The sequence below is a fragment of the Acanthochromis polyacanthus genome, chromosome 14 (assembly GCF_021347895.1).
Source record: "Acanthochromis polyacanthus isolate Apoly-LR-REF ecotype Palm Island chromosome 14, KAUST_Apoly_ChrSc, whole genome shotgun sequence".
In the NCBI taxonomy this organism is placed as follows: domain Eukaryota; kingdom Metazoa; phylum Chordata; class Actinopteri; family Pomacentridae; genus Acanthochromis; species Acanthochromis polyacanthus.
In genome coordinates, this window is record NC_067126.1 from 34341043 (window position 1) to 34368549 (window position 27507).

A 27507-nucleotide genomic window follows, 5' to 3' on the forward strand; every position below is an offset into this window, starting at 1 on the left:
AGTGCTTCTTAAGAGCAGCAAAATAAAAGACAGACCATAAAATAATTAGATTTCAAAAGACGACAGATGCTTTAATAAACAAAACAAAAAACAAAACCACCAAACAAACCAAAAGAAATTTGAGTGTATAAACAGTTGAATGAAAGTTACAACTCAAGTAACATCAGAAAAAGCTTTACAATTAAAAAATAATGCTTTAAGAAGGGAATTAAAGAGGTGATTGGCCTAGTGGTTTTCTCAGACAGATTGCTCCAGAGCCTTGGGATCCTGACTGAAACACTGTCCACTTTAGTTTTCAATTTATGCTCTTTATGATCTTAATAAGATGATAAAGACATTTCTCAGTTTTGTTCATCACTAAGGTACGCATTAAGAGACCTCACGGTTAGAGGATATAACACATATGTGTTTATATGCATAATTTGCAAAACTATAAAAGACAGCCTGTATTTGAATAATATACCCAAGGAGAAGCATGTTTAAAGTACTAAAAATTGGTCCCAAAATTGACCCCTGGGGTACGCCATACTTAAAGCTCAAAAGTGAGGACACATATTTGTCAGCAAAGACACAAATAAACCTCATGTTTAACAGATACAAATATGATGGAAAGACGTAGCCTATATCCCCACAAAATGTCTCAGTCAGTCTAACAAGATGTGATCAATCATGCCAAAAGCTGTGATAAGGTCAGAACTACAAGTGCATGCCTTTATCTGCAGCCATCAAAAGGTCGTTGATCACCAGTGCATTTTCAGGGCTCTAATTACTCTGTCATGGAGTCACCTCTGCTGGCGTCTTTATTGCGGCTGTGACATGTTGTCTTTCATAAGCAGCTGATGTAACTGACATTTTATCAACAGAACATCACTGTTTATGCTAATCTAAGGTAATCAGAATAATAAAGTGCTTTGTGTCATTTTCAGGAGCAACAACATGGCATTGATTTTCCTGCTTTTGCTGCGGCATATAAACAAATGTTTCTTTTTAAGTCTTTTCATCAATGCAAGGACATGCATAACTTGGGTACTAAACACACAGGCACAGAATAATGCAGCTTTGGGGAGTCATGAAGCTACAAACACCACTACTGGGATCAGTAACAACAGCAATATCATACTGAACAACATGTCAAACTCATTAATATGTTCAAAGTCATTCACTCTCTAATATCCCCTCCATTCCTGCCTTTGTTTTCTGTACCAGATGAAGACCACACGCTGCGGATCCTGCTCTACTCGCTCATCTTCTTCCTGAGCGTTTTCGGGAACCTGCTGATCATCGTGGTGCTTACGGTCAACAAGCGGATGCGCACCGTGACCAACACCTTCCTGCTGTCGCTGGCCGTCAGCGACCTGATGATGGCCATCTTCTGCATGCCCTTCACCCTCATCCCAAGCATCCTCAAGGACTTCATCTTTGGAGCTGCCATGTGCAAGATAGTGTCCTACCTCATGGGTGAGAGAAGATGGTGTGGTGATTAAAGTGATGAGAAGACAAGAAAATATACAATCTGGTGGTTAAATATAGTGGCTAGAATAAAGATTTAGGGGTTTTCTATGTATTCATTGGTAAATATGGGTCAGAAATGATCTACATGGACACTTCTTTTTTACATTTTAAGTATTTAAGAATGTTGAATTTGCCGTCAACAGTTTGTATTTGCTGGTCAACACACTGGCAAGAGGGGATTAATATCAATTAAAGATAGCAGTAATATCCATATATTCGACTAACGTGTTAAAGGGTTAAAATAAATATCCACAGTTTCAATAATTCTATATCCACTTCCAGTAAAAGTTTGGACACACCTTCTCATCCAATGCTTTTTATTTATTTGTATTATTTTCCATATTGTTGATTAATACTGAAGATAAACACTTTTTTTGTGTACAATATAATTCCGTATGCATTATTTTCTAGTTTTGATGTCTTCAGTATTAATCTGCATTGTAAAAAAGTGGTTTCCCCCCAATGAAGATAAGATTAAATTAATCAGAAATACAGTCTAGACATTGTTAATGTGGTAAATGACTATTCTAGCTGAAAACAGCTGATTTTTAATGGAATATCTCCATAGGGGTACAGAGGAACATTTCCAGCAACCATCACTCCTGTGTTCTAATGCTACATTGTGTTAGCTCATGGTGTTGAAAAGCTCATTGATGATTAGAAAACCCTCGCGCAGTTCTGTTAGCTCATAAGTTTGAGTTTTCATGGAAAACATGAAATTGCCTGGGTGAACCCAGACTTTTGAATGGTGGTGTATATCTAGCTTAATACTGAGCTCTACGTACCTGTCGTAATGTGCTGTTAAACCTTCTTTAGATAGAGTGCATCTATAACTGTATCTTCTTTACATTGTGAGTAATAATCTTTTTCCAGCAACCTTCACTTCATAGCAGAAGTTCTTTCAGCCAACTTTGCTGTATAATGTCATTTTTATCTGATCAAACTAAATTTTAAGCAGCTCAGCCATCCCTCAATGCTTCGAGGTCAGCACTCGCAGGCGGGAGGTCAGTTGCCTTTTGATGGAGGTTAGAAGGACACCTACTGATGGGAATTTTAGCCAAGATACTGAATGAGAAGACATCCAGTTTTCAGAGAATAATGCTAAAGTTCAAGCTCGCGGTGAAGACGAAAAATGATCAAACCCCACTTGTGCACCTTGAAACTATAGGGAATGTGATGCAGATCTTTTACATAAATGACTGACAGAGACCTTTGGAAGCTTATGAAAGAAATTGAAATCTCATTTTATCATAAATATAGCAGTGACTCATCCTCTATCGAAATGCATAATACTTCTTTCATGAAATACTATCATTTACACTGACATCTACCCTGTATGTTATATTTTTTACCGCAAGGCTATGCAAGGTGCCAGGCAACTAACTGGTAATTTAGCATATAGCCTACTGCTAAGAGCCTTAATATGACATTTATGTAAAATGGAAAGACTTTTGTTTTGCAACTTGAGCTCTGAGAAACTGACAAGGCCATATTTCACATCTTTTGCCATTTGGTGTTAGAAATGATTAATCGGTAATTAAAACAACCACTAGCGCTACTTATCAAATATTGATATCGTAGCTTGATAGACCATTTTCTCCAGAAAAGAGTTTTAAGCAGCATTTCTGTTTCCTTCAGCACCCATTGAAGCAAAACTTGCATAAAAGAAGACATTTGCCAACTGCTAGTATACATAAAATGTCCTCACCTCGATGTTACTTTTGTTTTTTAAAATTTAGGTGAGTCACTATGAAGGGTTTAATTCGGAAACTACCATGTTAGGACGTATTATTTTTAAACATTTTCAAAAACAAAAGCACTCTTTTATCACCTTGTAGACTGATGTAGCATCAACCTGCTATTCTGAATGGAAGAGAGAGAACCAATTACATCTCAGGCTGATTATCAGGCTAATCCCATATTGCCTTGAGAATCGATTGACTTGCATCCAAAGAAAACTACACCATGGTACTTTACCGTCCATTATTTCCACTGTACAGATGCATCTCCTGCATTGCTTCATTTTACTTAGTTAACAGTTTAACAAATCCTCTGACCTCCTATCCATCACATTACAAACGGGACAGATTACTATTGAATGGCTTTACATCCAGAGAGCATTTTCATTATCTTTCCCCAATTGTGGGAGCTTTGTGTGTTAGAGCTTTTAGTATTTTTGTGAAGCGACTAGGTGGTAATTTTCCTGGTTCACCACATCAAGGGGATATTCATGACTGTGTAATAAATTCTCCGCCTTGTTGCTCCGTGTATCAATATCAAGAAGTGACTCATCTACTGCATCTGTCAACCAAAGCGTTTGCTGTTAGTAGACTTCTAGTTTGTGTTTGTTTTGTAGCAATTTCACGCAGGGCCAGTTTAAAATGTTTTTTTTTGTTGTTGTTTTCTTTTACTTCCCAAAATTAAAGAGAAGTCATTATATAGGCATTTTAATTAAAGGAATAGTTTGACATTAAATAATTATGCTTTTTGCCATTCTTGACACCAGCTAGATGATCAAGCAACAGTTAGCATTTGCTTAGATTATCTTCGCATAGCATCATATATGACACGCAGACATTTGGCAAAAAGTGAAGACACACATTTTGTAAAATTCAAACTCGTTCTTTTAATAAAAATCTGGTGCTATAACGTAAAAATCCCACAAAGGTCCTCCATTAATTTTTACCTTTAACCCACAAGAGTATAAGTATCCCTTATACAGAATGGTAAGTTTTAAATGTTAATATCATAAGATATATTTTGTGACTGTGTCATTAGTGATTAAGGCAATAACATTCACAGAACTAGACTGATGGAGCCACATTAAGTTTCACTTCCTATTTCAGTCTGTACAGTTGTGCATTACTTAAATTAAGTGATGGTTTAATGAACTTTATTACTTTCCACCTCTGATTTACAACTCACTAACATATAGAGAGAGGTAAGAGTGAACTGATGAAGTTAGGGAAAAATAGAATCATTATTTAAAATCAAGTCAGATTCCTGGAAGAAGCAGAGCTGATGAAATGTTTTCATCCTCCTCTATTCTCAGCGATAAACAAATATATGCAAATAATAAAACGAAGAAGGCTGAGCTGAAACCACTGAGAATTGAAGATAGATCAAGTAAAGTGCAGCACCTGAGAATGAAGAAAACCCATCACCTGGATGCGCCGTGGAAATGTGGACAAACCCCAGGGAGAGGCTGTTGGCTGCTTGTGATTTGCTTCATTCTGGTCCACTCTAAAGCTTCTCCCTCAGGTAGAAACAGCACACATGATCTGTATTCTGGCTGAGGCCATGGATAAGAGAGGTAAAGAGTAATTTCCCGTCTTGCCCCGTCAGTAAGGAGATGGCAGATCACATCAGAGGCCCAGGACAATATGACTTCCTCTACCACAAGATTCAGATAACCGTCCCCACCTCACACTATATTCATTTGCAATCCCATCTCCACAGAACACTGTGGTTTGTTATGATTACAGATATTACTTGAACATCAACCAACTCTATTCTCAACACCGAGCGGTAATAACTTTCCATTCATGAAAGTAAAAGATATCTGAGGACAGACAATGCAATGCGTGTTTACTTGCTTTTCAAATAATCGGTTTTGTTTTCCTACAGGCATATCGGTGAGCATCTCCACGTTTAGCCTGGTTGCCATAGCAATTGAGCGCTACAGTGCCATCTGTAACCCTTTGAAGTCACGGGTGTGGCAGACCCGTTCCCATGCCTATCGGGTGATCGCTGCTACCTGGGTGCTGGCCTTCATCATCATGATCCCCTATCCCATCATCAGTCACCTGGAGTCGTTTCAGCGTCCAGACAACAGCACAGGCCACCAGTGTCGACACAAGTGGCCCATCGCTACTGCAGAACAGACCTGGTGAGTGTTTCAGTGTCTGTCGGGTAGTCTAGTAAACTTTAACGCAATTTAAGTATATTGTGCAGGATTACAGTGTTTAACTGCGACCATGATGAAAAGAAATCTGCTTGGTTTGTTGCTACAATGAGGAAAAATTGTAACAATTTGGTTTTCTAATTACAAAATAAAAGGAAAAAGGAAAAGCCTCTTTGCTGCAAATGGTACTTAAAGGATGACAGCACATTGAATTTGCCTTAATTTCCCTGGATCTGTGACATACAAGAAGCACAATGCCAGAAATCTTAGTTTAATGTTAGTGACGCTGCATTTAACCAATGCTTGATAACAGCTAACACCATCAACCCCTTTTTTATATGATCTATGTTTCTATATTGTGTCCCCGTAATCCTCATTCTTAATATATGTGTATGCATGCAAAAATGGAAGTATGTAAATAGAAGTGTGTGTGTGTATTCTTAAGTAGAGACATGAATGCATGTTAGTAATTATCTGCCTTTTCCCATATTTATTTTATTCTTTTTATTTTCTCTTTTCTAATACATCCTACTACAGTAATTGTGCAATTTCTTCTTTAGAAAGTGTAGTCTCTGCCTATTGTATCACAGCTGTTCTCATTCTAACATAAAAGGCATCATGTTGTTAGAAAAAGAAACTTTCATACAAAGGAGTTGAGAAAGTAAAGCCTGAAAAGAACTCAAAGACACATTTTATTGGCTTTTTATCTAAGATTCCAACATTTTCAAGCATGCAGCAGGTGGTGATAAGTCTTAAGTATCCATATGTTCTGTACGATATTACCTTCCTGAACTCAAAGCAATTTTGTTGTTTTTTGTTCCCATTTTAGCTAACTGTGTGCTCATTTTTGACTGCAATGTACTGTATATTTTGTGTATATAAAAACAGGAATCAACATGTATAATATTTTTCCAAGTGATGACAGGTGTTGCCAATACTGGACAACAAAATGACGACTCTAAAGACTATCTTTTCTTTAATGCCTACATTTTTAATTTATTTCCAGGCTTGTCTTCTGTTTTCTCTGCACAAATACAGCCTGCAGTTCAACATAGTTCAGTCACAAATTGCCTGAATTTTACTCATGTGACGGCTGGTCACAGCTGAGTCATTATTCTTCGTGGTTTTGCTGAGAGCATCAAAGTGTTGTTTTTTTTAGCAGTTTTGTAAATGAGACGTTTGCTTTTTTCCAATGTGACTTTTGATGCTACTTCATGAGTTTAGATTTAAAGTTTTCCAACGGAAAGGTACATCACAGATAAGTAGTTCAAGGACCACTGGAATGTTGATAATCCAACAGTTCCTGGCTCTAAACGACGCTGTAATCTTGTCAATTACTTCATAAAACATGCCTTTTAAAGCTGCTGGTGGGTTTTGGGGTATAGAGGTTGGGGCTACATGAAATAAAATCTATCTTAGATGCCACTGATACCCTGGGAAGACAGTGAGGACTGTATACAATGAAGGTTAATTTAGCTGTTGACAGACTGACGTGTAATCAGGGAACCTTTATGTTTAGCTCCAAACATCCATGACATTTTGCACAATGCCAATGTCATGTCAGTCATGACACAGAGCTTTTCTTGGTTCAGTTAGAAATTGGATTCACTTCATGGAATTAAATATTAATTTTGAAAAGTGGAGGAGTGTTTTTGGATAACGATGAATAGTCATCACACAACGCGCTACAACATGCCTCCTTGCAAAAGTCCTATAAACCCATTTGCTGCCTAATACATCTCATTAAGAGATTGAAATGTACAAAATCAATAACTGAACAAAAGGAGATTAGTAAGCGCATCCAAACCAATGATATGCTAATAAACATAAACAGTGCTCGGCTACATCTCTTTCCTCTTGGTGTGATACTTATCAGCCAATCCTGTGCTGATAAAAATCCTATACTGTGACTAATAAATCTGTTCAGTTCAAGCCTATTCCTTAAAAGTTGGTCTGTTCTCCATAAGCCGGGTAATTAATGTTGTAACTTTAAATTGAGCTATTAAAAAACTGTGCTTCTTTAATTTACTGAACATCATTAGTTACCTTTTCAGTGTAGTGCGGCTCACAACGGCACATAAAATGCAATTTATCATAAAATTTGCTGTCAGGTCATGCGTTTTTTTAAACTCTCCTGTCGCTGGTCGTCTGGATAATGTGCCGTTTTGTATCAAATAAACTTCAGATGAACTGTGTCTGAAGGTGTGTGTGTGTCTGTGTATTTTCAACAAGGAACGCCACGCTGAAACATCTAATTTACTTCCATGTTTGGACCTGGAGCCTGTTTTCAGCGGCTCACACTTGGTGTCTATGTAGTGTTTTTATGGAAACATTAGGGCAGATGAAAGAACAGACGGTGTTTTCATGCGCTTTTGTTTTAGATTTAAGATGGAACAGGCTTTGGGGTTATGTTAGGCAACCATGTGTGCAGAAATGAGGATTTATGGTTTATGTGTGTGTGTTTTAGCACGCTGTGTCTGTCTGACTTGATTGTGATACTACTAACCCCAGGATCTCTAATTACACTTAACTCACATAACGAAGCATCATTTTTTATTCTTCTCTTTTTAAAAAATAATATAACTTGAATAATTTACAGCTGGCCATCTGAAGATACTCTACTTGTTTTCCAACAAACTCAACCATTTTTTGAATTCTATTCTTTTTGTTTTCATAGGCTGAATGGGATTTTTTTTTTTTTAGACAGAGTGCCTTTCGTAGTAAGTTCTCTTCAATGACATGGTTTTTCTTTTCTTTTCTCAAAGTACAGTGCTCTGCTCTGACTCAAGAGCTTCTAATGCTTTACACATAGAGATATGAAAATGCAGGTCCTTGAATGCACCTCTTTATGCACTAATGCTAGCATGTTCACGTCTCATCTTCCTCCTTTAGGTACATTCTGCTTCTGCTTGTACTGTTTGCGATTCCAGGAGTGGTGATGATTGTGGCCTATGGACTGATCTCCAGAGAACTTTATCGAGGCATCCAATTTGAGATGGGCCACAAAAAGGACTCCACCGGTGAGGCATTGTACAGTATGTATGGAAAACACTGGGAATATAGTAAAAGGTAAAGATTTAATAAATGTCCCACAGTGCAACTCCAGTCCCAGACGATAAAAAACAATACAAAATACAGAAAATACTGCAGTGACTAAAAGCTACAGCCAATAAAGTGAAAACCACAAAAATTGAACACCATCACCGTGATGATTACTATTACGTTACAGTCATGCTTTTAAAACTTTTTTCCCTTAAAACTGACAATACCAAACCAACAAGAAGAAGTACAATTTAGAAATAATTCTCTAGACAAAATAAAAAACAATTCATTATAAATGTGAATGTAAAATGTTGCACTTTCATTAGAAACAATCAATGCTGGCAACAAAGGTAAGTGAGTCATTGAGGATGGTGGTTTAAGGACCTGTGGCTATAAATGCATAAAATGTCATGTCTAACCGTGTTTCACAAAAAATACCTTCCAATACAACTAAACTGCATTTACACATGGAAAAAAAGTAACACGATGACATAGTAGGAAACACATGCAGTCTGAAAATCAGTGTTAGGAGGTTGGAGGTGAAGGAAAACTCAGCATCAGGACTTCCACCCAGCAGACTGGGCTGTATGTCCTGTGTGAGGTGATTATTTTTAAATAAGAGATTTAGAATTCACTTGTTGTTTGGTTAGATGTAGGTGCCAGTATTACATGATTAAATTTGAGAAAATATCATGGTTTGGGTAAAAATACATCCCTTTCCCAACAGCTTTTCCTCTATTTGCTGGTTTACCAAGGTGAGAAAGCAACAAAATAAAGGGCAAAGATATAACATGTTTCCCTCCAAAAGCAAAGTGGAATGCAATTGTGTAGAAACACTATTTTTTGGAGACAGGGCTCTATGGGGAGTATCTCAGTTTACGTCATTGGTCGCTCGACACTTTTTAGACGGCTGAAAGCACCAAACGGGATGAAATTTACTCTGAAGTGTAGTATTTAGTGCTCCTGAAAATCAAGGCCCTAGCAGCAAAACTCAGATTCAAAAGCTTCCTACTTACCTCAAAAGACTTTAGTGTCTGTAGAAAAGGCAGACTGACCTGTGCCTTTTTAAAGCATTGACATTTTCTGACCAGTTGAATAAAATTGTATGAGGTGTGGCTTTTAAATACCGAGAGTCAGCTTACGTAAGTCAACCCATCATTGCCCCCATTATGTAATAACTACACCTTGTATATTGGCCTGTTATATATAAATGTGTGTGATCGAGCAGTATGCTCTGGCTCACTTTAATCGTTTTACTTGCAGTGTCATTTTGCCGCTGAGTCAAATCGTGCCTCTTATTAAATGAAACCACACTTACCAACTGAGCTCTAATGTTACCATTCACAGTTTGTTTTTGCATGGTTTATGTGAATGATGAGAAGCTGCACTTTAATCACAACAATTTCATTAGTGGTACAATCACTGTAATGTGTGCAGGTTAAGTGAAACATAACCTTTTGTGGGCATTTGAGAGTGTGTTTGGGATGATAGTCGCATGGAGTGTGCTTGCTTGTGCTCCATTAGAGGATGGAATTGGCCAGCAGCTGCAGGCCTGGACATTACCATCTGTTTGGTCTCAGAGAGAAAGAGGCTGTCAAAATAAATGAATAAATAATTAAATAAAGAGTTTGTTAGAGACAAAGAAAGGAAAAATGTGGAAGGGTGATCATGAAGAAACAGATCATGAAATAAGTTTGTGGAAAAAAAAAGTGTTTGATGTAATATTCCAGGAGTGGTTTAGCAGTTTTTGAATGCTCTCTGTACACAATCAGCTCCAGTTTGTGTTTGGTTGCCTTGGGGCTCTTGTTACTGTTTTCATTGCCCTTTGTTCCGGGGAAGGAAAGCAACATTGTTCATTTTCTATCAATAAATTGCAATATCCCTGATGGATGATTACCATGGGCCATCGAGAATCCACTTTGGTCCTTTAGAGATAGCAGTTGCTCTTTAAAAAACTATGATTCACTCAGAATGAACCCAGTGAATGGGAGCATGTGCCATCGCAGATCCTTAGAATTCACTCAGATGGCTATGGGAGAAAATATGATTCTTCTGGTCAATTTATTTTTAATCCAGCGGTAGAAATATTGGGCAAATATACGAAAAGTACTCCACGAGATGGGAATTGATTTGAAAATTATCTACCACTCACATACTGCCACTTAGTATGTCCAATCTTTTGTTAGATTCTTGTCCTAAAAGTAGATGTAGGCAAACTGCCACCAGGGATGTACTGGGAAAGAAACTCAGTAAGAGAGCCTCTCCTCTTATAGGTTATATTCCTGCGGCTATATTGTTTTCCTAATTGTAGGTTCAACTTTATCGTTGGCTGGAAAGAGTTTTTTAAATGAATGAAATGACATGTTAGATTCAAAACATATGACTCAAGCCCACCCAAGGTGAATGTTATCAGCCCAATAAATGGCTGTCACTCTTATTATTATGGTTTAGTTTGAGCAAATTGCACCTACCAATAAACCAGAAGGTGCATTTTCCTTTTTCTGTTCAGACTTTTGGTCATTCAGATCATGATAATGCTAAGAGCTTCAAAAGAACACAAGTGAACGTCTCATTTTTGGTTCTTAAAGACTGTCCAGGAGAACTAAAGAAGCAGCTAGGATGTGAGATTTTAAAAAAAAAAAAAAAATTAAAAAAAATATAAAAATGAGTCCAGTTGCTTTCTTCTGAAGCCCTTGGATTTATCATCCATTCTGATCACAGATGGCCACCCAGAATACATAGGTGACCTCTTGTGGTTGTGTGAATCGGTGAATGTAAAATCTTTGCTGCTGTCCTCCTGTCCACTATCACAGCAAAGCACATACTGATGGCCCACTAAGATAAGATAAGGTAAGATAGACTTTATTGATCTCACAAAGGAGAAATTTACTACACGATAGTCCTTTAGGCATGAAGAGGCAGCTTTGTTTCACAAAAGCCAGTCCTATACTATAATCTTTTCCCAAAATAAATGATGTGGTTTTTGGTCTAAAGTATTGTCACAAACGATAGTAAAAGGAAAAGAAAAAACTGTCTAAAATGGTCTCACACTGGACTCAAACCCCGATGTTCTGGGTGAATATTTGGTTCTTGACTTATGCCACCACTGAATCATTTATCTCAACATTATATAATGAGGGGATAACAGCCTACTGAGCATACAGGCAGGTGGAGGATGGCGCCTAGTAACCATATCTGTGAGAGTGACAACAGCTGATAATGGCCATTTGATGGGCTGATAACTAATCAGGTGCATAAACAGAGTTTGCATCTAAAGTCCTACCTTAGGCAACAAAAGCACTTTGGCTAAGGTAATGGAAAGATTGTGTTTTTTATAAAGTAATGATAAACATGTTGTTTTTCAAGTAACTGCAATCGTTTCTGTATTAAACCAAGGCTACCATCTTTCCCAACCAACAGCTGTGAGTGTTCAAACACAACCATACCAAAGTTTAAATGTGGATATTGCATTGAGATAAGGGATTTTAGTGGACATTATTAGTATGTTTAGTACACACAACAAACTATAATTAATTTGTCGTTATGTTTTCTTCCATAGATGCTTCATTTTAATTAGTTTTCTTAAAACAGTGAATATAATGTCACATGGGGAAAAGTCTTGTGTCCATGTGACTTAGAAGTGAGAAATGTATTACTTCTGAATGCATTTTCATTGATAATCAGTGTGCAACCATTAAAAGTTTTCTTCTTGCCCTTGTTTGACAGGTACTACATACCATTCATGCAGAAAATGAGACAGATGGAGGTCAATTAAAAAGTCATTATGTTTATTCGGTGGTTTTCTGTTTTGTTTTTCATAATGGGAGTTATCTTTGGTTTGAGTCAATAATAAGTAATTAATATTCAAAACTAGACTTTGTAGCAGTGCTTTGTCTTTTGTGTCTTTGTCTGTATTTTGGAAAACATTCTGCCTGTTAATCTGCCTCCAAAGAACAGAAAAGGTATAAAATATCACAAAATTGAAATACCCCTCACATATTAGGAGATCAAGTTTTAATGCAGTAGCTGAATACTGAGTACTTTGTCTCTGACCGGTTTCTCCCATGCAGATGTGAAGAATGGCCTGACCTCCTCTGTTTCCAGTGGCAGGGATGATGGAGACGGTTGTTACGTTAACGTGGTCCAGCGGCCGCACTCGATGGAGATGTCCGCCATGGCTACATCAGGCAGGGCGATCAAGGCGGAAAGGCCACGCAGCAACACGTCTGAGGCCAAGCTGGAGGCCAAGAAGCGAGTCATTCGCATGCTGGTGGTCATTGTTGTGCTGTTCTTCCTCTGCTGGATGCCACTTTACTGTGCCAACACCTGGCGGGCTTTTGACATCTCTGCCACACACGCCCTCTCGGGGGCACCCATCGCTTTTATCCATTTGTTGTGCTACACCTCCGCCTGCGTCAACCCAATTATTTACTGCTTCATGAACACACGATTTCGCAAAGCCCTGCTCGCCACTTTCTCGTGCTGCGCCGCGCCTTGCCACCGCCGCCATCGTCATGGGCTACGGGACAATGAGGAGGATGTTATGGCAACTGGGGCGTCCATGTCCAAGTTCAGTTACACTACTGTCAGCACCATGGGAACCTGCTGAGGGAGATGGATGCAGACACAATCCAGGAAAGACAGTTACTACGGCAACACAACACCCCATATCCTTTGTTTTTAGGCCAATGCTATGCTCATAGGGACAATGATGTGTTGTGGAAAAACAGGCCATACAAAGTAGCAGTATAGAAGCTTCATCTTCAACATTATGTGGAGATTAGTTGTCGACACCCAGTCTTACAGTGTAAATACTTCCATAGCTTTTTTTTTTTTTTTGAAAAAGCACAAAAAAAGAGTACACAGTTCTCTCTATCACAGGAGATCGAAGCAAATTGTTTGCTTGTATGTTTCTGGTGATGTGCGTGTGCAGAGGTTATTAGCAGCGTTGGGCTGCATGATATCTGGGGGAGATAGTCTTAATAACTTACTAGTCATTATGTAGCCATCAAAACAGCAAGAACCATTTGCAATGTCATTTCTAAACCGTGTTTTTTAGTTTGCCATTAGTTGTTAATGTTTATCTGTGTTAATAATTGGTAATGCAATTGCCTTCTGGACTAAGTGCCTGCTTCTGGATGCTATGTTGTTTTTGTCTAATTTAGATTTGGCTTCATACATCATTTGCAAAACAACCATGGGCAAATTGTAACCGGAAGGGTTTGGAAATATAATTGAAAATTTCTACTGGTAAATGGCAAATGAGTGGGTTTTTAATGTACTTGGCTCACAAAGACACATAGTAGTGATGCCTTGTGTTGTGATTGTAAACTGTAATGCTCGTCACATTCGTGTTTTTAGCTTAGTTTGGTAGTCTTGCATCCTTGCATCGAAACACAGAAGCAAATGTAAGACAGAAGTTGTTCAGTTTGCACTTCCTGGAGAACATCTTGATAGGAATCTGATTTACTTAACAGTCTCTGCATTCTTACAACCTTGTTACCATATTAGAAAAACTCCAACAGAAAGTGCTGCACACTGCTCCAGAAACAAAACAGAGTAAAGTTTATTTTGACAAAGAAACACGAATATTTAAAGAACAATATATTGACTCCCAGTCAAAATATTGGACATGCCTTCTCATTCAATGCTTCTTATTTATTTGTATTATTTTCTACATTGTAGATTTATACTGAAGAATTACACTTTTTTAAAAAACATAATTCATCTGTATTCTTTCATGCTTTTGATGTCTTTAGTTTTAATCTACAATGTAGAAAATAATTAAATAAAAACCCTTGAACAAGAAGGTGTTTCCAAACTTTTGCCTGGTAGTGTGTGTGTGTGTGTGTGTGTGTGTGTGTATATATATATATATATATATATATATATATGTATATATGTAAGCATATTTAAAATATCATGTCACATAACAATCCTTACACTCTTTAAGTGCATATGTGTAGGCACAGTTTACCTGTTTTAATGCAGACTGCCCTTGAACCAAATTTTGGAATGCTACTGCTGTGATAAAATCTTGTGTTTTAGTGTCAGAATATTATATTGTAGCTTTGAGCTGCACAAAACACAGCCAACCCACTATATCTCTGAAGGCCAAGAGAATCAGATATTGCTTCTATTGCAGAGTAAAATTTGAAGAGTACATTTTTTTTGTGTGGCTGATAAGTGCAGCGACTCTCTGTCCCTGTTGAACTCACCTGCAGGCAACAGAGCAGAGGGCAGGTTTCTGAGGTCTCTCTTTGTCAGGTCTGTCTTGCGTGTCTGACTTTAGCTCCCCTACTCACCTCCCACTAATTGTGTTACAAGCTCAGCCCTGCCAGGCTCAACCGGTGAGCATATTTCACTAAGTGCTCCAAAGCGCAATGCTGTCAGCCCCACGACTAATAGATGTATGGCCTGCTTGCGTGATTGTTTGGTTTCATAGGCCTGCAGCTTTTGTAGTTTCTTGTGTGCACTGTACCCTTTGTGTTTAAAATGAAATCAGAGCGATGCCTTACTGTGGGAGAGCATCCCAAAGCAAGGCAGAGAATTTTTTCAGCTGGAATCTCGATCTGCATCACAGGAAACAGCCTAGATTAGTCAGTAAAGTCTTCTATTTACGTGCAAATCAATTACTATCTGCAGTCCCAATAAATCTAATACTCTGAGACAGCCCTGGCGTCACACGAAGGGCAAAGTGACAGCCAGCGCATTATTGACTTTCCCTTTGTGTCACTGTGCAGACTTAGGCTACATTGTCTTGAAACTTAGCAGGCAGACATTCTTTCATAGCTATTATTTGAACTGATTAACTCAGTGGTAATGGTCTCGATCTAAAATATCAAAACAAAGATTAAATTAAAATGCTTATTTGATCTCAAAGTCTCATGGTTAAACATTGTAAAAGCAGACATTTCTCTCAGTGGATCATGTTTTACTGCAGTAAACAGCAGACGGGAGGTTTTCATGCATCTGGTAGTAGCATTGCCCACATATGGGGAATACTGTAGTGCAGCCGTCTGTGTCGTGGTTTATGAGTGACACTTGGAAAGCAATTTTTTTTCTGGTGAGCTGAAAGAGGCTGATTTCACTGCGGTGTCGGGGCGGCCGTTATGTCTTACTCCTCCGACCCACCAGCCGCAAACACACACCTGACAGAGTACTTCAGCTTAAGCTGGTTATTATGCACTAATTACAGACAAATGCCAATTATTAGTTCCCACCCACTCCTCATCACTAAATTAATACTGGCACATGAAAATTTAAGTCTCAGTATAAAAATAGCTGTGATGGCATCTAGTGAGCACATTTCATTACCATATTAATGCATGTCAAGGTATATAGACGCATGACAGGTTACTGTGAATTTATCATTAGAGAAACTGACTCCCAGATATTTGGTGTAGTCTGAAATAATTTGAAAAGAAAATGACAAGTGGGTTCATCATTAAAATCAGTAAGTTTCTAAATTGATGTTAACATTAAACTATTCTACTAAAGTATATATTGGCCGCTGTTTGCTCATTTCTTAGCTGTACCAGATTTCAAAGGGGATAATATGTCAATATATTGGATTTTAATCTTATATAACGGCCCCTATGAGGTCAGTAAATTGATTACTTCTGCTTTAAGGTTAGGGTTGCATGGTCCAGCTCCCACTCGTGATCGGATTTAATGCAATTGTACTTGACGAGGAACACTGAGGGACAGAGGGACACCTACATTATGCGGCACTTCAGTTTTCTGCAGAAGAATGAAGCCAAAATACCCCAGAAACAGGCACAAGCTTGTTGTGGTGAGAGAATTTGCAATTAGACTTGGTGCAGAATGAACAGGAGTGGCAGAAACATTAATACCACTAATGTGTGAGACTCCGTTTGTACATTTTGTCACCAGTACTAGTTGGTAACATGCATTTCCAAGATAATTTACAAGCAATACTGATAGTTTGGGTCTTACAGGCCATGTCTTTTAGATAATAGAAAATGGAATGTGATTTTGTGCAGTTAAAATGGCAAAAGAAAGCCTCAGCATTGTTTTCCGCACGAAACAGTTTGTTACGTACTTATCGAGACAGTATAATTGATGACATAGTAGCCTGCTAATTAGCCTGCTGATTATCTGCTGATGTTGAATTTTTCAGATAAATTCACTTTTTTTCAGCATAGATTAATTCCATTTATCTCCATCGTATTGTAATGCCAAAGACGTGAAATATTCTGTTGAACTGACAAATTAGCTATCTGCATAGATAAGTAACACATGGAGTAAGTCAGAAAATGTCTATTTTTATAGACATTTTATAAACACTGCCTACTTATGCTCAGTTTGTCAATCTTGCAGAGATAAAGTGAGATAAACAAGACACTTTAGGCTCCGATAAGAGTAGAAATATGTTGATGTAAATGTCTGTTGTTCAAATGTATACCTTGGTGTGTTACCAAAAAAACCCTGTAATAGAGGTAAAAGAAACTCTGTAACAATCAGAACATTTGTTGACTGATCACTGTCACACACTCACATTGATTTGGGTAATCAATCATGTTCAGTCAAGACAATGAGGTGGCCTTTATCAAGTGACAAACCCCCACTCACTCTATGATTACTATGCCCCTGCTGCCGGCTTAGCAACCTCATCCTCTTCTTAAAGATCACGCAAACATGTTACTGGTTGTTTTGATTGATTTCTCTTCTACCACTGTCAGCTCCCTCCTTTCATGCTTCTTATTACCGTTTGACAGTGGCATCTCTTGCCATAAACATTATGTGTGCTCATATCTCAATGATATCGGATTCCGTGCTGAAACTCTCTATTTTGCTCCAATTGCAGAGAACCCCAATGAGCCTATCCATTTGTTAGTTTAAATTCTTTGACATAAGTGCAGGTGACAAATGGTGCAGCTGTGCTCAGGGGGAATGCTGCTGGAGGACGATAAGGACAGTGTCCACAGGTGTTGTAGAGGGAATCTCTGGGGCACAGGGGTTGACAGTTTGCAAGTGTTTAATGCGAGCAAAGCTGATATTTGATGAGCAAATTTGCCTGACTGGGCAGTACAGCCTGGTGTATTCATGACAAATTCAAGATGAGATGTGTAAAAAAAAAAAAGCTAGGTTGTCTGAATGGCAACTAAAACTGCTTGTGTGGATCTTCTGTGCAAAATGGAGCCTGGTCTCACTCCGTACTGTTGCATGCCGATGCTTTGTCAGGACCCACATTACAATGCAGTGAATCCTTTTAGTGTCATTTTTTAATGCACCCGGTAGGCTGAGGGACCTGAGAAACCGGAGAAATCTGTGAATGTCAGAAATAGATGCCAGGAGCCAATGGCCAAATGGTCCTGCTGGTGTTGTCAATGTGGCAATGTTGAATATAAACCACAACTTGTCATAAGCTGACACAAGACATTTAGGTGCCTAAACTTTAACGCCAAACAGCAAGTGAAATGTGACTTAAGTCATAAAATAAAACAAAACCAAGTTAGAAAAGAGTGCTGGATGAGAGCCTCAGCCTCTTATGTGAAAGTCCTATTACCTAAACATCCTCCCTCATCCCGGCTCCTAATGAAGGTCTCTTAAGGGGGGGGGACTCCTATACATCTGCAGTATTAGTGTTTGAATATTGTGTTTGTTATGACCTTGTTAAAATGACAGCATTTGATAGAAGATAGTAAGATGCAGCCCAGATTTATAACTGAACTAATTTTATGGTTTTCCATTTAAGGAGGAAATTTTAGATAATTAAAGTAGTTTTTAATTATTGACATATATGACACCTTATTGTAATCTTAATTTTTCCTTTTTACATAGCTGAAGTAATCAATTAGGCAAAGAAACTGCTTTTGGAAACGTACTTACACTCAACTGATCGTACTGTATTATGTGTTCTTCAAGTTTGCTTCAATCCTGCGCAAGTTGCCATGTGGTGCAACAAATATTAATGTGCCACATGCTTCCTATGTACTGTATTATATTAATATGTCCAGCACCGTTGTGTTTTTTTGGGTGGATAAAGTGCAACATGCACTGTATGTACTGTGCAAGATGTGCAGGAATGTGGTTGGGGTGGATAAAGGCATAAGACGTGCTACAATCGGATGGCCAGACTGTGACATCAGGGTACGGGGTTTGCATCCAGCCTGCTGTGTATGGTTAACTTTACATTTAAAAAAACAAAGGCGTTTGATTAAGTTTGGGGAAATACTGTGGATTTGCAATGTTAAAAACATGCTGTGTCCCTCTATTAAACCAGACAGCAGCCTTAACCAAGTGTCTCAACACAACCCAGCAAAAGCTGAATAATGCTGTAGTCACTACTAGCAGATATTTTATTGCCAAAATCCAATATTTTGGCATCAAACAAGTCAAATATGTTGCCTGTGAACATTTCACAGTTAGATTGAAAAACAACATTTGTGCAGCTTTCCATGTGGGGGTCATTAGCATTAAGTTTTATTGACATATTTTCTGTTGTAAATATAATTTGTCAAGATGATGTTGTATGACCGCAGTGTAAACTATAACTGAAGCACTAAAACAAGAGGGTCACATTAGCTAATAATGAAGACCCTTCATTTGTTGATTGTGCTTGATTGCAAATTCCCAAACAAATCTGTAATTAATTAAATTACCAAAGCAGCGCTGTGAATTTGGGGCTTTGGGACCCCAGGAGGTCTGGAACCCCTTTGCTAAACCAGTAATCCAGTAATCTTAACCCTTTAAGATGCTTTATTTACTTGCACACATTTGCTTATAAAACTAGAAACTCATTTCTGTCACCATTCCGTTAACACAGTGCTAGCTTTTTTTTTTTAAAGGCTGTCACAAGCATCTTTTCTTTGGAAGATGAACGGAATTGACAGTTGTTTACACATGCGTAGCAAGCATGACTTGTGTTTTAATATAGTCGTCAGGGTTGTAAAGTATTAATAATGTAGCAGCTATTTCAGCCATCATATCAGTGTGATCCATGTGGAGTGTAGAAATCATATTGTGGAACATAATGATGAGGATTAAAGGCTGTGCTGTCTGTGAGTTAAGTATGTGGGTATTGTTTCATTAGTGTCGATGTTTACTGCCTCTGAGGCACATTTTGGATTAGTGCACCCGTCTTGCTGAGAATGTCAGCAACAATATGTGAAGGCACAAACGCCTCCGTTAGCAACGTGCAAATGTAAAAGCATATTCGCTTCAAACCTCTGCCCATTACCTGCTCATCTGTAGCATACTTAATATAAAAATACTACTCTGGAATGTACTGAAAACAGATGTAAACAATATGAAACTAAATATTATCTTGTACGTTTCCTTAGTGATGCTTTGTAAAAGGAAAGCACTGACCTTGTGTTTTGGTGATATATATAGTAGCGTGCCATGTTTCTAAGCAGCTTGTTCAGGCTGCAGGCGTCTATGTGGCGAAGGGTTAGAGAAGCATACGAAGGCACATTTAGATTTACTCGAACAGTCACAGTTGCCAGGCCACCATTGCCTTAAGTGTGTTCTGAGTGTACAGTAGCTGCGCATCTGTGTGTGTGCATGTGTGCGAGTCCTTCATGCATCTCCTGTGTGTATACATGAGTCACTATCATCTGAGGCAAAATGAGAGCTGAAGATGTTGTTTCTCCATCCATGGAAAATAATATGGGTAATGGCAAGCACCCTTCATACTGATGAACTCAGCGTTGACTTGACATATTCTGTCTGTGGGCAAATACATGATAATGGAACAGAGTTTATTGTGCGTAATGTCTTTTCTTAATCAGTGGCAACTTTTAGAAAACAGTCTCAGAAAATATATTTGATGTGATTTTCTCGGCTGATGCTGTCTTGACAAGTACGTTGGTACTGCTATGACATTGTAAAGCCTTAGGTGTTCGCTTGTGTTTTGGAATGTGTAGTTTTCCGTTCTGGTTCGTGCTGTACATGGAGGAGGTTCAACAGGTCTACCTCCCCGTATGACAGCACAGATTCATTGCTATTATGATTGTCATGAAAGCCACAGTTCATTGTTTTTAACTTGGCAGACGTGGCAGATGCTATCTCTCAGCAAGAGGATCATCTGGTTAGCATTTGTATATTCTAAGTATGGAAAGTGTTTACTGTAGCTGCTGTGGCTTACTGAAAACTCATGTCTGGCAGATTCACACTTCCTGGTTTCCTGTCCTTTTCCATGCCTTTCTGTTTCTCAGATACACACAGTGTTACATGTACAGCTAGGTGGTTCTCCAGATGGTAGTGAGTTGCTTTAGATTTTTTTTGTGCTATGTTATTTAATTCTAATAAAGCCTCTATGTAAAAGAACACCACGTCTTTGTGTGTAGTCTTTGTATGAATCTGACACTGCACTGCAATTATATGTGACTTTATTTCTGCTGTTTTGATGCTCTCCATGAATCTGAAACTACTTTAATGAGCATTTTGCAGGGACAGAGCAGTTACAAATTCATGCAGTCAGGCCTCATCTGAGTAATTTTTGGCTCCTCTGTGCAGTGTTTTTCTTTACGTTTTAAGTATGAAGCCATGCAGAAACTTGAGATGACAAAGTGCACAGGCGTTACCGTGGACTTATTCTCTTGCTTACTTGGTAGCTCTGCTAAGAGTGATCTTAATGGACTCGAAAGGAAACTTAGTGGTGGCTTTGCCTATCAAACCTCTCAAAACACAAAGCACACAGGAGACCTTAATGAATCTATACTTTAAAACTACCTCTTGTCCGTAATGTATAATAGAACTTACAGAAAATGTGGCAAGAGTATTCTGTCACATGTAGTAATAAAAAAATGTCATGTATTTGAATGAAGGAGAGACTGACTGATTAAGAACTGTTATCTTGACCTTGAAAACACAACGCCCTGCAAGTTATGTCCAATCTTGACAACATGTCAATTATACTGTAGAGACTGTCCTCCTTCAAAAAACGACCACATAGGTCGTTTGTACACGCCCTTATTACGACCGAGTGTTACGTTTTGAAGTTAAGCGACCTCTAGCGGTTGAGTAAATATTGACACTCAGGTGTCTCAGCTGAAATGTCACCATGAACAAACTTTGACCTAACACTAACCCTAACCATAACCATAACCATAACCATAACCATAACCATAACCATAACCATAACCCTAAACCCATCTTGCGAAAGTGAGGGAAAAGCCGTTTCGAGAATTAAATCCCGTAATGCCTTCCTGTCCCCCGTAGGGGCGCTAACCTAAATACGCTCTCATGGGTCGTATTCAGGGGCACGTACATACGACCTGTGTGGTCGTATGAGTTTGAGGGCAATTATAATAGATGACTGAATGCATGAAGAGCGGCTACCTGAAAAATGAAGATAACTTAATGGTAAGGCTTTGCTTAATGGATGGCTATTGATTAAGGGAGTAATTATCAATACTGTAGCTCTGACAAGCATTGCATGGCTACTTCATGAAGGAGCAGTGTTTATCCATTTATCCCAGAAATGCATTTGAGGAATTTCATCCTTCCTGTGTTTCCTGATGAGACACAGTTTGCCTTGTGTACAAAGCACAATCAGTGTGTCCCCATTTCAAGAGACAAAAAAGGGGACATAATGCCAGTGAATTTCAGGAAGCAATTTTCAACAATTGCCATTACCTCCTGCTGTGCACCCTTCAATCACCACCTTAGTGCAGTTCAAGTATTGAAGGTCAAAGACAGCACTGCCTCAGCACACCTCTATTTTCAATTGCAGCGGGAGACCAATGTCTCTGCCACTGCGCATTTATAGTGCACATAATAATAGAAAAATAAAATAAAATGAAAACTAGAAGGACAAGGTAAGGTTAGTAAAATATGACCATTTTGATCTGGTTTTTATATCACATAGGCTAATGCCAGCCATACAAATGATTCAAATTAATGATGAAGATTTTTTTTAAAAAGAAAATAAAATAACTTCTAACATTATTTGACAGCTGACAGTGATGTTGCACTGTACATCAGAATTTGTCAGACCCTTTGTCAGAAGCTTAGTCCCCTTTAATCTGTCACCTCGACACAGGAACAGCTGACACCTTCTCAGCCTTTGTCCTGCCCGAGGACATGTTGATAATGAAATATAATACACAGACATAATCTGGGGACCAAACTATGAAGTGCTTGATGGGCAAAATCATAAAAATCCAAAGGTGTAATCCATTTTGTCCTCAACAGCAAAATACGGCTGATTCAGTAGAAAAAAATTACACAGGATGCCCTTCACCCAGCACAAAACTCAAAAAATGGGATTTATGGATACACATGTGTGCATCAATAGAACAATCAGCACTATCTCCTTACAAGTTCATCCCATGTGGCTCTGAGCCATATTGCAGTTGCAAATGTTTTTACACAATATTGTCCTCCTGTACAATACCATATAGTTAGGTGTGATTGCACACCATCCCAGGCTTGTTGTTTATTTTGAGCAATTCTGGGTCCTCCTGGGCGGGCCCACATGCCTTCCTCCATCTAGCTTTGGTGTCTCCATTGCTGGGTGAGAGTGAAAGTATGCCTAGTGGCCACTGAGCATACAGTAGATGTACAATTATAGGCTAAATATTTTTTTAAAAATAAACCAAAAATGCACAGGCTCCATCCAAAAGAGCCTGGGGGCCATGTATAGGATGTCATCAGATGTTGACTGTGAAAAGGTTGGTGACTTCTCCAGGCCCTGGGAGCAACTTGAAAGTAGAAGCAACACCGTCTAGTAAAAGTAAAAATTTAAAGAGAGAAGGAAATTTAGGCTGGGGGGCTGTATGAATAAACATCACTTTGTATCTGTCCTGGGGAGTGCACCTGAGCCTGGTGCTGGTGGGAATGGTGGGGGTCTCATGGGGAATGTTATGCATCACTGGGACTACTGGACTTATAGGTCTGTGTAGCTGCCTGGGGCCATCATGCTGGAATGAGCCCCCTTGAATTTCCTGGATGCTTGTTTTGTGGGAGAATATTATACCCTGCCTAAATAAAAATAGTCACTTGATTTAAGTAAACAAATAATTAAAAACCTTCCATTGGATAATTACTGCAGTGATGAATATGTTTCAGCTGCAACAACTTATTTAACTCCAGCTGATGCAGAGAGGAGCTTCTCATGCCATGTTGGAAGACATAGCCTGTGGTCGTGGAAAGGATGTTAATCTGTCTCTGAAGGGTCACAGTATTGGCCTGCATCAATCAAAGAAAACAATTAAGAAAATTTCTGAAACTTCTAAAATCAGGTAAAGAACTGTCCAATACATTATTAAAACCTGGAAGGAGGAAGAAATCTGGTCAGAACAAACTCTTGGATGATCATTATTGGAGATCACTTAAACATTTGGTGAAATCATATCATAAGAAATCAACAGTAGAACTCACATCTATGTTTAACAGTCAAAGTAAGAGTATTTCCACGCACAATGCGAAGGGAACTCCAGGGATTGGGACTGAACAGCTGTGTAGCCCTAAGAAAACCACTGATCAGTGAGGCTAATCAGAATAAAAGGCTTCAATCTGCTATGGAGCATACAGATTGGACTCTGGAGCAGTGGAAGAAGGTCATGTGGTCTGATGAGTCCAGATTTACCCTGTTCCAAAGTGATGGGTGCATCAGGGTAAGAGGAGAGGTGGATGAAGTGATGCACTCATCATGGATAGTGCCTTCAAGCCTATGGGGGTTAGGGTTATGATCTGGGGTTGGTCAGGTTAGGCAACATCATGTTCCCAAAGAATGAGGTCAGCTGACTACCTGAATACACTGAAGGACTCAGGTCTTTACATCAATGGAGTTACTCTTCCCTGATGGCATGAGCATGTTCCAAGATGACAATGTCAGGATTCATAGGGCTCACATTGTGAATGAGTTGTGCAAGGAGCATGATGTGCTAGAGAAGACTTTGCGCTGAGGTCTGACTCTCTGATCGTCAGTACAAGATCTTGACAGGAAATTAATCCAACTCTGGACAGAAATAAATGCTGTGACATTGCAGAAGCTTATTGAAATAATGCCACAGTGAATGTGTGTCATACTCAAAGCTAAAGGCAATCCAACAGAATATTAGAGTGTGCGACTTTTTTTTGGACGGGCAGTGTGTTATGTTTCATAATATTTTATTTTTTCACTTATACTGAGTGACCATATGTTTCTAAATCTCTCACCTATCCACTCTTATTGATTGGGTTACCAGATTGGCTGCAATTACCTTTCCTTCTGATCCTGTAGTATGATACAGTATTCTTTATTTTGCCAACCTCACTATTGTTCCACTGTTTCTTTTTTGTTTGTTTTGTGCTTTTCATCCTATTGTATTCTGTTCATGCTTCCGTTCACCTATTTTGCCAAGGTGTTTAGTCATTTGTTTCGTTGTTTGTGCATTGGATCTCATTGCACTAAATAAACAAACAAATATTAAATGTATTTCGAGAGACTAACATCCAATGTGCCGACATTAAAGAGGTAATGTGTTTTTCCACCAGTGATAAAGCTTCCACATCCAATTGCAAAATAACAAGCGTCCCTTATGACATAGTCTCAAATATAGTATATAAAAAGACGAACATATGCATGCACACATACACATCAGCACCCTGTTGAAAATGTGCCTGTATTACACTGTGTTCACCCATCCCAGTTACATCCATCAGCAAAAAACGTTAGAATCAAAAATATCACTTTGAGGGAATTCTGTAGGCACATTAACCACAAAAGAGAAGCACATGTCACTCCTGAATTGCTGTGTCACGTCATTGGATAATCGGTGTCTTATGCTTGACCTGTTGAAGCAACAATGCACCCAAATTAAATATCAAAAGAAAGCAATGATCTGACTTCGGCTGGCACTAAATTGCTCCATGTTTCATGCCCAAATGAGCTCCCATGAGAGTCAGCTTTTACCAAGGTAGAAGCAATACGAAGAGATCCATAATGCGGGTCTGTGACGTGGGATTTCTCTGGAATAGGTGAAGGCTAAGTGAAGTGCAGCCAAATATTCTATGACCTGGTGAATGCTAATGTTGATGCTTTGTAAATAAAATGCTGCTATGCACAGAAAAGGGAGCAAATGTTTGGTCATCCAGCATGTTTTCCCAGATGAGGCCAAATGTCATAATGCTACAGTAGTTTTTATTTGACCAACAGAATTCAAAGCAACAATGTGCACGTCTCTGCCCTTTAGTTCCAACGGGGATCATCACGCAACAACATACAATGATGCTTTACAGAACAGTGAGCTCTAAGCTTTCTTTGTTGCAACTGTGAAGTTAAGTAAATGAGTCCTAACTCATTTATTGTTTCAGCATAGCACTGGTCCATGCACATTCAAGCAGCATTTAAATACATGATATCTGGAAAAAAAAGGGGGGGGGGGGGGGGGGGGGGCAGTTCCTCAAGACTGAAAACAAGCAACGGGAATGACAATGATCTTTTTTCAAATGCCAAAAACATCCATCCATCCAGCATCTATACCGCTTAATCATCATTTGGGTCGTGGGGGTGCTGGAGTCTATCCCAGCTGACTTAGGGCGAAGACAGGGGACACCATGGACAAGTCGCCAGTCTGTCACAGGGCTACATAGAGACAAACAATCACACTCACATTCACACCTACGGGCAAGTTAGAATAATCAATTAACCTCAGCATATTTTTGGAGTGTGGGAGGAAGCCGGAGTTGCCAGAAACATGCCACAGTTTTTGTTTTACCTTTTTATTCCACTTTGTGACAGTTTTTACAACATGTTCTCTGACATTGACCAGTGGGAATACGAAGCTCTTTAGCATCCAATATGGCCGAGTCAAAGATAGGCTGAAGGACAGATATTCCATAGTTTTCTCCTGTGGATGGGTCCACAGATGATTTTTATTTTCTTTTGTAGGTTTTTCTGAACACTTAGACTGTCTGTATCATGCAGGAAAATGTTCGTTATCATTCTTGCTTTTTGAATTTGGTTCCTGGCACCTGCAGTCTTGTGTCTGAAGACCGTGAAATGCATAATCTGACACTTGTGAGACAAACTCAGCATTCGAGTTCTAAGACCACACATGGGTAAACAGCGCTCCACTTAAAAAATGCATTTCTCCTCATTCATTTAACCACTGCTGAAGCACAGTTACAGGGCAGTTGTTAAGGATTCTGGGAAAAGCAAGCAAGGCAGTTGAGCTTGAAAGGTTTTTGTTGCCACACCACAGTGCAGTCTCATACAAAAATAGCACAGTGTGTTTGTCAGTGAAGTAGTGAAAAGCAGGGTGTGAACTCCCTCCAAGCAGGAGGCATTAAAGGGAAATACATAATGTTAACCCTTTGAGCAGAAACATACATATAACGCATATGATACACATGGGGATGGCAGTGATACATAATTAAGATGTGTGATGTTGTTCCTCCAGGGAGTCAATGTTTTAAACAGAGCTCACTGGAAGCAGAAATTTTGGTCTGTTCTACACAGTTCTACATTACTATTATTCTACCAATATTTCAAATGCATTAAATCTGTCAAAAACCCCTTTAACTTTTACGCTCTGATCATGTTTTCAACATAATGTATTTATGGCTACTGTTTTAATATTCTTCCTCCCTTGTGTTTGTGGGTAAAACAGCTCAGCCTTTGCAATCTGCATCTCATCCGAACAGCTCCAGTAAAACTGCATTGAATGAAACAAACAAGTGGAAGGAAATACTGCGTGCAGTGTTACTCTCGCTGTGAAGTGACATTTTAGCTTTAAAAATTAGTTAGCAACCTTTCAGAATGTTTTGATCAGTTGCTGGAACTCGGGTCTCCTGGGGACAGTAACCGCAGTGTTGGGTGAGGTGCAAAAATGAATCAGCTATTTTGTGCCACTTATCTAGGATCTGCCTGACTGCCCAATGGTAAACAAAATGTTAATTATACGATAAACAAAAATGGCAAGTATGCACAGTTGATCGTCAAAGCCTGGGAAACCCTTCTACTTCTGTTTGTAGAGGTCTTAAAGGGAATATATTGTGCCCCAAAGTAATAAAGTTGTGTTTCAATTTTTCACCTCAAAATACTGCATAGAATAAATCACTCTAAGTTTTAGTTCTATTCTAAACTCCTG

General features: G+C 38.8%; 1 protein-coding gene across 1 annotated transcript in view; it reads left to right on the forward strand.

Moving 5' to 3' along the window:
* Positions 1-20755, forward strand: part of LOC110954691 (cholecystokinin receptor) — a 34305-nt gene extending 13550 nt beyond the window's left edge. The window contains exons 2-5 of the mRNA XM_051959419.1: positions 1207-1458; positions 5140-5401; positions 8309-8436; positions 12529-20755. Coding sequence (XP_051815379.1) covers positions 1207-1458; positions 5140-5401; positions 8309-8436; positions 12529-13067 — 1181 coding nt within the window. The 3' untranslated portion in view covers positions 13068-20755. The remainder of the gene's footprint in view (positions 1-1206; positions 1459-5139; positions 5402-8308; positions 8437-12528) is intronic.
* Positions 20756-27507: the final 6752 nt, after the last annotated feature.